The sequence below is a fragment of the Aptenodytes forsteri genome, unplaced genomic scaffold (assembly GCF_000699145.1).
Source record: "Aptenodytes forsteri isolate BGI_AS27 unplaced genomic scaffold, ASM69914v1 Scaffold138, whole genome shotgun sequence".
NCBI lineage: Eukaryota > Metazoa > Chordata > Aves > Sphenisciformes > Spheniscidae > Aptenodytes > Aptenodytes forsteri.
This window is the reverse complement of record NW_008794014.1, coordinates 1,111,969-1,123,677: the sequence shown is the minus strand read 5'-3', so window position 1 is coordinate 1,123,677 and position 11,709 is coordinate 1,111,969. Positions and strand designations below refer to the sequence as shown.

General features: G+C 40.9%; 1 protein-coding gene across 1 annotated transcript; it reads right to left on the bottom strand.

Moving 5' to 3' along the window:
• Nucleotides 1–7,029: 7,029 nt before the first annotated feature.
• LOC103908264 (retinol dehydrogenase 14) lies at nucleotides 7,030–10,003 on the bottom strand. Its single transcript, XM_009290616.1, has one exon. The coding sequence runs from the start codon at nucleotides 8,457–8,459 to the stop codon at nucleotides 7,764–7,766; it is 696 nt and encodes a 231-aa protein (XP_009288891.1). The 5' UTR covers nucleotides 8,460–10,003; the 3' UTR covers nucleotides 7,030–7,763.
• Nucleotides 10,004–11,709: the final 1,706 nt, after the last annotated feature.

Genomic DNA, 11,709 nt, shown 5'->3' with positions numbered 1-11,709 from the left:
GCATTGGCTCTAGCGGACATGGGGGAAGCTTCTAGAAGCAACTCACTGAAGCCACCCCTGTAGCCCCACCCCCACCCCCCGCTACCAAAACCTTGCCATGCAAACCCAATACAGGAGCCATTATATTGTCTCGAGCATAGAAGAGCATCAGAATACCAACCCCTCCCTAGAAGTTAAATACAAGGATATAAATGAATGCCTCCCTCTACTCATAGCTTGGGATCTGCTCCCCAAGGCATACTCCTCTAATTATTTTGCTTCCCAAAATAACCACTCAAGGCTTGCTCTTTCATGTTACAGCAAGAGGAGGCAGCTTAACATTAATATAATAATGAAGTAGCTAGATCTTTTGCCTGATAAATGGGAATGTCCTGATCTAGAGACAATTTTGGCTCAGGTTAGGAACTAGGAGAGTTCCTTAACCACAAAGCTACTGGTTACAGCATACAGCTGTCCTGCTGAAACAGCCTTACTTCCCAGCAGGAATACAAGTTTCATGAGGTCAGGAAGGGACCAACATGTAAGTGTTGAATTCAATGGGCTAAAGTCCGAGTAGAACTGGAGTGAATAAAACCATGAAGAGAATGAAAAGGAAACATCAAGCTCAGTCCGGGTAAGGAAAATGCTTAATAAAGGTAAAGGCATGATGAATTTGGCATATCCCTTTCCTTAATACTGTTCTAATTTTAAACGGTCTATTGTACTGTGCTGTTGATAGCCTTGTGTGAGCCATCTAAGGTTCAGCCAACTCAGCTGCATGATCAGTAAAGAGACAATGCTACCACACACAGGGTTATTTGGATTAGCGAATACCATACGCAAGTAAATCATCTGCCAGATGGCATCGGAAGAAAGCTGCAACTCTCTCACTTTCATTTCCACAGCAGCAAACAATGTTCCGTGTTTAAAATAAACTCTTCCAGATGAGTAAAAGATAAACTTTGTGGTGCTTTTTCTTGGTCTTCTCTTTGACTTCAGCTTTTTTCTTTAAAAAACCCAACACAAAACCAGAAAAAAACCCCACCTACTCTGATTGGTTACATTAATGAAAAATCCCAGTTTAGACCACCACAGTACAAAGCTGTCTCTCTAGGCAGCATCAAAGTTCCATGCTGTTTACTGAACAAAAGGCAAAAAGGAAATACAATATTTTCACTCATCAACTTCTGTCAACAGAACCTTAAAAATGAACACCTACCACATTAAGCCATTTCCTGTCATTTTATGGGTTTTCTAAAGTGAAGAACTGTGCGGCTTTGTTGAAACATGGCTGTTTTCACATTTTCTGCAGTTTTAACTTTTTTTTTTTTAAATAGCAAGAATTAAACAAACAAAAAAAAACCCTCAGAAATAGAAACAAAATAACTGTCATCAAAGCTTTTTAATTATTCCTTTTGAGTTTTCAGGTTACCTCTCTTGCATCTACAGACGACAGCTCATTACTTCTTATTCTGCTCTACTGTTCCAGGACCCCAGTCTTAGCTCTACTGAGCTCTACTCAGCTCTATCTGACTACTATATAAAATGAGAAATTATGATTTTTTAAATTTTCCACTTACAGCAAAATGTTATGGACAAATACCTCCATAAAGCAGGCTTACATTTTTTTTTCAGTATCTGAGGAGATGCATCTGAGACACATTTAGGCCTCTGAAGATTTGCAGGAGGGCAGACTGAATATAAGGAAAATGATGCTGTGGTCTCTTCCTCCTCCCAAGTATTTTCAAAGCCAGGTGAAGTGTCAAGCAACTAGAACTACCAGTGACTTCAATTGGACCTGTAGGATCTCCACCATTCAGAAGAGCAAATGAAGCATTTTTCAACCTGCTGTTTTACCCATGGGCTACATCTACAGTGCTGTATAGACAGACTTCAGGGCAGGCTGAAGTCTAAAATACCTATCCATATACACTGGAGAAGATGTTCCTGTCTGTGAATGAGTATACAAAATGATATCAAACCTACTTGTTGAAGTACACGTAAGTTCTGGGTCTCCAGGTATGTCACTTGCCTTTCTGCAGATGCTGTTCATGACCCCTTTCTTGAAGCATCTAGAAAGACCCTGACATTCCTTGTCTCAAGGGCAGATGGGATTTGGAGAGCGGATGGTCATGTGGTGACTTAGGAGGGGCCCAGGACACTGACCTACTGCTGGGGAAGGTTGCAACAGGACTTAGATAAACTGAAATAACATCACTCATCACCAATCTGCAGTCCAGGTGGCAAACTGACAAACACCCCAACAACTGCAGAGATGGGCTGACATTTTTCTTGGAAAAAAACACACAGATTTCTGGAGAATGTTGCAGGATATTTAAAATATACATAGCACACACACACACACACACACACCCCTTAATTTGTGAAGTATTTTTTTTAAAAATGCCACACATACACAGAAGTGCATAAAGCCTCATTCATCAAGCTTGAAAGAATCATCATCCAACTGGCTGTAAGAGTCCTACTGCCCAAACCTAAAGCCAGGAGATCAGGATCAGCAAAAATATTTAGGTGTCTGACTCCCAATGCTTTTAGTGGGACCAGGATTTCAGACTGCTTGCTTTGGCCATGAAGCAGATGGAAAGAAATGCTCAGTGCCTTGCAAAACTGAATATTATAGATTTTAAGCTTGTGACACCCTCCTGAATCTTTCATGGCAAATAAGCTATCGATTCCTTCCCTACCGAGATTAATTAAATTTCTTTTGCATTACCTGAAAAGAAATGACCATTCTTAAATGTGGAAAGAAAGGGCTATCAACCTTGTTAGGTGGTCAGTGTGCCAGCCTTCAGCCAAAAAAGCAATTAGGAAAGCACTTCTTTCTCCAGGTTACATAGGACATTTGGAATCAATGAAATATTCAAATTAATTTCTCTGATCTGAATCCAGTTACGACAGGTGTGAGGCTGCTAGTGGTAGCTAAAGCGGTAAGTAAAAAGTCTAGAGGGAGGTCGCTGTTTTCTGTTATGAGAAATAGCAGCACCATTCTGGGACAGATCAAAAATAATAATTCAACTGTGGAGGCCTCCTGGATCGTTTTGCAAGTCAATTACCCTCTAAGTGATTAGTTTGGAAAAAGTTATGTGAAAAAGGGAACAGGCCTCCCATTTTAAAATTATTTGTATGACTCTTGCAAGTTGTTTATTTTCTTTATAGCCTTATGTGGAAAGAAATTAAGTGTGCTTGAAGTGGGAATTATCCACATTTTTCAGCAAAAACATAATCACACCGCACATCCACAGGGCTCAGCCTTTGAAGCCTGTGAAGCATTCACTTAGTAGGAAGCTTAGGCAAACCAGGCAACTGCTGAAGAAAGAGAGGAGAGTTTAAATATTTCTGTTTTTATTGCATCGTGGAAAAACTGATCATTTATCTCATTAAGATGGAGAATTTTTACTGGAGAACCCCCGCTGGGTTTATAAGCTTTCCTGCTGCGTTGACTGTAGTAACTGAAAGAGCAGCGTTGTCCCTTTGCCTGGGGATAGATGTTGGCCTTTGTGGCAAGGTAAGGAAGGTAAATTGGTGACAGATCCAGAGTATTTTTTTTAAAAATGTACATACGCCTCTCTTGACTTAAACAGATGTGGCATATAAAATAAATACATGCAACTGCAATTTAGTTCACTTGCAGAAACCTCAGCTATAATAGCTACACGTGTGCAGGGAGGACTGGCTTATAGCTAGGGACTGGGACTGAGAATCAAAAGAAAGAAATTAATTTTAAAAAAAGGAAATTATTTCTTTCTTAAACTCTCTCCATGAGGGAAGTTGGTTACATGGGCACTTTCAAAAACACCACGGCCAAAGATGAATAAATTATGCTGAAGCAGTTAAAATACGTTCCCCTTGAGACACTTGAAGCCTGTTTCTCTCGACCATTACGTGGAGACGTTTCCTCCCCTCGGCTGTGCCTGTGTGCTCTCCGGCTGCAGAAGCAGACAGTGGGTATGTCTACCTGGATGCAACTTCAAGCAACCAAGCTCAACACTGAGCTCAAGCCCAACAGATCAGCCCCCAAGCCCAGCGCCTCATCACGTACCAAACCGGTGCGGGCAGCAGGTGACACTCTCGTACTAACCCGCCCTCCTCTCCCCTCAGTCCCTCCGTAAATCCTTGACAGCTCTCCCTGTCGGTCTTTTAAAATAAGGGATTAAATTGCAACTGCACACGTATCTGCACACACACACTCTCATACCCTTATTTTAAAATAACCCTTTTAGCGTACAGTTAGTCTCCAATGTTGTTGCATACAAAATTTGATCACTGAGAAATGGGGCCACTTGGAAGCATTTCTATTCACTGCTGAGACTGGCCTAAGGGTGGGAAGTTTGCAAATAGTCAAATTTAGTCACTGCTGTGGCCCTCCACATCTCAGCTATGGCAGTGAAGAGGCATTTCCCCTGTGAAAAGCAAAAGGGCAGGGGCTATGTTCTCAGGCATCGCTGTGCCCTGTACACATCCTAGCCAGTTTCTAAATCCCCAGGGCACAGGTACGGAGCACTGGTACAACACTGCTGGTGGACCAAAAATCAAATGCTCAAATTCTAATAATTTATGTAAGATAAATATGTATGTTTTGCCTTTTGAAGGAGTTGCTTCGTAACATTTATGTTTATCACAGACCTCAACAAAATCTTAACCTCAGCTGTGGCTTCCTTGCATATCTGTAATGCATTTGCTAGCAATGCGATCAGCCTCTGTACCTACCCATGAAAGCTGCCTTTCCATGGGCTTTACGTGCTATCCCTGGTCACTGTCTGCCTCTTTCAGCCCTTACTTTTTCCTTTTACAAGTTTAATACTTCATGGGAAATAAGTTTAATTTGAGGGTGGCAGTGTCCATATGGTGGTGATGGTGGAGGGAGGCATCCGGAATGCGTCCTGTTTTTGGCTGCACGCTCTCGACATAAATGGTTTATAGAATAGTAACATCCAGAGCTTGCCAGATCTTTCTGGAGGCACAGTAATACTGGGGTGAAGCGTGAAGGTGCTGATCTCCTCTTAGAGCATCCTCTACCAGCTCCCAGAGGAGACATCCAGCAGACAATCCTCAAATCATACATATATATCTGAGCTTACTAAGATCCTGTAGAGTAGAGTAGATATACTTCCTTAGCCAAAATGCTTGGTTCTAACCTAGACTGAGTCAGCATTACTAACTGCTTGTTGAAATAAGGGCTCTTCTTTGGTTTTGCACTTATATTTTGCAAGATCTGTTAACCTATGAGGTCTCCAGTTCCTAGATGCTACTAGAATAACAAAGGCATCACATAAACAAATATTAACAGCAATCTCAAGAGAGTAATCAAAGCTTTCTGGTCCACAGAGGCTAAACTACATTCAGCCTCATATGTTGGAAAAAGCTTATCTTTTGGCGAGTTCCTAACAATCCATCCTTTCAAATTGTTTTCAGGCAATATTCATTCAGGCACATAATATTCCATTAAGAGTATCATGTGATCGCTCTCCTACCCTGGAATGAGGGCTGTAATTTAGTTACAATTGCAGGAACGTAATCCCTTCCTGACAATGGCTCTTATTTCTGCAGTGTTTCAAAAGAAAATAAAAACCAAGCACCTGGTAGACGTATGAAGCATTACATGTTATGCAGCCATACTACACAACTGGTACTTCTTAATTCTGCATCTCTTATTTCAGTACAAATCCACCTTTGCTGTTTTGAAGGCTAGTGCACATCCTATGTTGGTAATTCAGTCTGAAAAATTACATATTCCTCCGCTCTTCAGACAGTTTCAGTGCAGTTCTTTACTACAGTATTTTCAGATTAGCCATCTTCTCCATTCTCCACCTTTGCATGCAAGGCTTTCTTTGCAAGAGGTATACACGTTTCAGCAGCGAAACAATACAGTAGTGTTCCTTCAGTATTGCTACAGTAGTATTGAAAACACAAACCCGAGTTTGGCTCAGCTTCTCGGTATCTCTTTACAGAGAAGTTCATGTTAATGAACTTCTAATTCTTTAGCTAGCTGTTTAAAGGTGCTGCGTGCAGCTATTTACAAGTATTTAGAATGAAATGTGAAATGCAACACTGAAGATCAAAGCAGAATCTTCTCCAAGCATGTTACACACCTCCCTCTGGCATTACCTAGAGAACTTTGTTCAATGCTCAGAGTATGCCTTGACAACACGCCCATCTCTACACCTTCCCTTACAGTGAGCAGTGCAAAGATCTTAAAAACTCGCTCCGTTTCGTAGCTTGCCTTCTAACTTTCTGGAATGCCGCCTTCTGCCCCCACCCAAGTCACTCACCCAGAGCACAATCTTGCTGGTGAAGGGTAAGGCTAGATCAGGTCCACTCCACCGTGCAAAAGTTGAAATATGCTGAGAGTCTGAGTAAACGACAAGAGAAAGAATCTCAAAAATTTGGTTGGTTGCTACCTGAAGTGCAGAACTAATATGTATTTATGAGTAGGTAATAAGGATCTACTGAATACACCATTCATTATTGATACTCCTCCCCTTGAGTAGAACTTATTAAGATAGATCACTCTAAATCATTCTTCCGTATTTATTCTATACATCTTGACTTAACTGCTAGAACATTTTATTACAGTAGAGCAAAAGAGCAAAACAAGAAGTAATAAATGTCAATATGAACCCATTAGTTATATGAATTAAAAAAGAATAAATCAGTACAGCTTCACAGAATACCCATGTATTTATTTGGAGCCCATTTTATTTCTACCAACCCTACATGACAGGCTCCCTACACCAGCCAGGAGAATCTTCTGCTTTCAAACAAGGCTGCTGTGTCAAGACTGCTGGTTTCTGATGCATCTTCCACAGTGAAAGAATGAATGCTAAGTCTTTTTTTTGAAAGATTTTTATTAAAGAATATTCAGTAAGCTGTATTAGACAGACTTATCTAATCTCATTACTGAGTTAAAGTGCCATCAGTCAAGCCACACACACACTGAAAAGCATATTCTCTTCGGTCTAATCTGGGTGAGGTCTTGTGAACTTTGTATGCGCACAAATCGTGACATGCGAAGCCCTATCAAGACCATAATACATCTGTCAACTATGTTTTTATTGAAACCCAAGGTGTCTGCATATCATGAAATAGCAAGTTCAGCACACAGGAAAATAAAAATACAGCTTGCACAACCAAGTGTATACACTCATTGAATAGCAGCGACATCACTAAAAAAAGTTGACTTTGTGCTTCACAGCTAAACTGTATACGGCTGAACAGTTTTGTTCACTGAACCATGCGGCTGACAACAAGTCTTTGAATGGCACTGAGAGGCCTAAACAATTACAGTGTAAGATATCAGTAAAACCGTTTATTCCATTTTTCATCGTGATGGCTCAAAAAAGACAACAATCCTATTATTATTATTAGGATCTATTTTCAAAACCTTTTTACAGGAGAAGTGTTTCACCATCAGTACCCTGCGTTGTCCAGCCCAACTACAAGTAGTGGAACATGACAAATATGCACATATATTGCAAAACACAGTTTTGTTTAATTTTTATTTGTAAAACATGAGTTTCCAAGCAGATTTAACCAGAAATTATATTCACACCCTCAAACTCTATTTCAGACTTTTTCTGAACGCCTGTGTCTATTAAATATTGTCCTTTATTTCAAAACAGAGTTCCAGCATAAATCACTCCTCTTATTTAATACTTATTGAGCAAAGTAATCTGTACTCCCACAGCATTTACAGTGAGAATTACACTGTTGCAAATACGTATTGCATAGTTATCTGCATTCCTTTAGCAGATACCCCCTGGCACTTATTTCAATAAACCAACCATCACTTCACTGATATCCCACAACTTTCTCGCAACCAAGTCATCCATGGCTTTGGGCAGGAGTTCCTCCTCTTTGCAGTCCCCAAAATATTTTCCTGACACGCCTTCGACATCAGGAGAAGAGGCCAAATAAATAGAAGTCTGGGCTCCTTCCAGAGGTGTTTTGAAGAAAGCCCATGACACCAAGTTGAACAGGGGTTTTGCCAGCAAAGGAATATTCACGTATCTGCCTAGATTTGTTCTGACAATCCCAGGATGAAGTGAATTGACGGTGACTCCTGTCCCCTCTAACCGACGGGCTAGCTCCCTTGCAAATAATATGTTAGCCAGTTTACTCCGACTGTAACAAAAGCTTTTATTGTAACTTATTTCACTGTTCAAGTCTTCAAAGTTGATCTCTCCATATTTGTAAAGCTTTGAGGATACTACCACAATCCTGCTCGGAGCAGAATTTTTGAGGAGGCCCAGAAGAAGGTTGGTGAGCAAGAAGTGACCCAAGTGGTTTACACCAAATTGCATCTCAAAACCATCCTCTGTCTTCATGTACGGACACTGGAATATCCCTGCATTATTTATCAGAACATCCAGCCTTGGCTCTTCCTTTAAATAGGAAAGAAAAAAATCATTCAGTTTTAGAATTGTCATACAAAACATACTATTATGCTTAATATTTCTCATTGGCCATTGTTAGAAAAAAATAATTTCATTCCTAGTTTTCTGAATTGTAACTTCCTGACATTCTCTTAAAGCATTGCTGAAAAAAACCCGCAAGTTGGACGAGTAAACTGTGTACTTGACCCCAGCAGGATGCAGGTACACGAGAGTAGGTCTGTACCTACTTTTAATGAAGGCAGAGAACGTGATCATCTGCTTCTCCAGGAGCAGCTTCTTCTATAGCAGTTCAGTGATAATTTACCTTTGTGATGTGTTTTGTTTTCCTCTAAAAAGTAACCTGTTTATTCCACTGCAAAAGCACACGCATTAATTTATGGCAAACCTCAGCCATAGGCAAGGGGTCTACTGTGCAAAAGATGTGCAAATACAGAATGAAAAGTGTTAGCTCAAAGAACTAACCTCAGGGTTGAAGAGAAACCGTTGCACTATAGACCCACCATCTCACTGGGGTGATGTCATGAAAAACGTTGCAAAACAATGTTCTCACGGTTTTAAACACTATCTTATTTTAAAATCACTACACGTCATTGTGCTGCTTGGTGAGAACTATGGAGCAGAACTCATCATAGAAAAGTAACATTCATGATCCTAAACTGAGCAGGTTTCATACAACAGTTCGAGTCTAATAGGTCTACTCAAGAACTAAGGTGTGTCTATGGGGCTGAGGCTTGAAATATTTACAACGTGCTCAGAACATGCTGTTTGATGGATCTGTATTCTGGTTCAGGTCGGTAGAAAACAAAGACTCAAGGAGGTATGTTACACTCTACAGAATCAGGAAACATAAGTAATTAACAGAGAGGGTGGTGTGGATAATTTAAATACAGGTATAATACATCATGCACTTCATGCTGCAGCATCCACTCAAAAATTAAGAGCTCTCCAATTTACCCAAAACAGTAACTTTTTCAAAAAATACAGATTAAAGTAAGCTGCCTAAATAAGCTCTGAGTTCAACAGTTTTGCCCACCTCTGACAAAAGACTGAAAGTATCACAGGAAATTTATGCTTGCATGAATCAGAAGCAAACGTATCCACTTTATAGAAAGAGCAGCACGAGTTTTCTTTGCTGCTAATTCTTTAAACCCAATGCAGGGACTGGAAGGCAAGCTAAGACCGTTTTGGGTCATTTTGATGATAAAAATAGAGAACCTCAAAATGGATTTTGTACCATTTGCCTTTTATTTGACTGCCATTAGCAGCAATGATACAAAGAGACCAAACCCAGATCTGCACGTGGCATTCAGTTAATGATGCTGGCATCCGATCACACAAAACATCTAGTACTTCAACCTCAGACTGATTTCCGTGGGACTTGAGGTTGCTCAGTGTTTCATATAATTGGGTCCCTGAGGCATGATCCAAAGAGCATCAAACTCACTTCTCCTCTTCACCCAAAAGGACATAATGGTTACTATCACTAAACCAGGACGGGACTGAAGAAGTACTGACTGTAGATCTGCTCACTGAAGTGATACTTCTTTCTCCTTTCGAGAAAAACATTGCTTTAGAAACTTTCTGTAGCATCTGACTGGAGGATTTATTTTGCAAGACTTAACACTTCAAGAAGCAAGACCTCCATGTGTGCTATTTTCTGAGACTCCTACATTTAATAATCTAGAGTAATGTGATCAATGCCAAGCAGGCAGCTACTATGACCAAGTGCAACAGAGTGCACAAAACACTGCTTTGATGGGCAATGCTAGTCCTCGTAGCATCTGAGCTCACTTCCATTTTCTCCATATTCCCATGGAACCCTCCAACATCTCAAAGGCTACGGGGTGAAAGATGTAATCACTTGCAGTTGTGCAGAGGAAAGCTCCCAAAAATTAACTTAGGCGATGGGAGTGCATTGTTTCCCCATCCTGCCAATATTTAAGTCTTCTTCATCTCAAACAAAGAAACACAAAAACCCCCAAACCAACCAACCCAACAAAACCTCAAATAAACAGCTCCAAAAAGGAGTCACAGGTTAGACTAGATAAATAACATGAACTTGGGTGGAACAGCTCTTTGAAAGTATTTCTTGAACTCACATCCCTTGTCATCAGCTGCTTTTGGAATTATTTTGAAAATGAAAGGTGAAATGCAGGTATCAGCAGCACTCTGCAGATACACGCCCTCTCCTTTTCTTCACCCATTTCTCAGTTAAAGTCACTTATATGGGCTTTACCAATAAAGAGATGCTAACAAATTCACATTTTTGGATATTTTGTACTATAAAAGATGTAATTCTTAGAAGTTAGACAGTATGTTTCTTTTTTTGTGTTTATTATGCATGTTTCATATCCTTTAGTATATGCATATTTTCCCAGAACACTGAAGCAAGATTAGACCTTATCACTGGACTCATGTATGAACGTATATGACTACAAAGAGCCCCACTAGAGGACTTAAAACTTGACTTTTTCCAGACATTTAAGTTTTAGAAAAGCTATTTGGAAACTAATGCAATGAAGTCCCTCTCTGTTTTTTCCTGTCTCACAACTGCATCTGAGCATCTTTCAAGTACTTGACAAGCACTTCTCTGAGCAGCAGCAGAACTTATTAAGCCTGGCTTCCTATGACTTTGTGTTTCATGGCTTGAGTAGCCAGACGTGGCGAGATGAGAGTCGCAAACGACGCTTTTCGTGGGAATGCAATAACGCCTCCAACCGTGCCTCCCTCAGCTCTCTGGTGTCTAATAACACTGCCAAACTCATCCAGTGGCATTTCTGTCAGGCGAATCAACTGGATGTCCCCTTTCTTAAACTCAGATTTGGGTGCTGCGTGGGTGGTGCTGGTCAGGAAGATTTAAGATTTAAAATGGGGGGGGGGGGGGCGGTGTGGGGGGGGGGGGGGGGGGACAGTCTGGGGAGGTGGCAGAAGGCTGGTTGGAGCTGTGAGCAGTGCACTTATGTGAACTTTTATTTCTTTGGAGGCAAAGCTGAGCTGTAACACCAATTTGAAGCAACAAAGGCAGGCTAAGGCAGAGTTAATTAAGAGAGAAAGGAAGACAAATCATTTATCTCGTACAGAAACAAGTGCTTCCTCTTCAGAATAGAAAAGGACTAGAACAGTTTGGACCAGAACAGCCCAAACTAGTACGAACTTTATGCTTCCAGGTTCACGGCCACGGAATATGCTTCCGCTAATTCACGGCCAATTTACTCACACCCTCCTCCCAAACCCTGCGGCCAACTCAGCAGCACGCCGTACCCCCCAACCGGACTGCCGGCAGGAGGAACCAGCCCTACGCACAGGGAGCCCCGAG

What these genes read in the sequence shown, in the direction of transcription:
- LOC103908264 (XM_009290616.1), bottom strand. Translation starts at nt 8,459, where the DNA reads ATGAGAAATATTAAGCATAATAGTATGTTTTGTATGACAATTCTAAAA.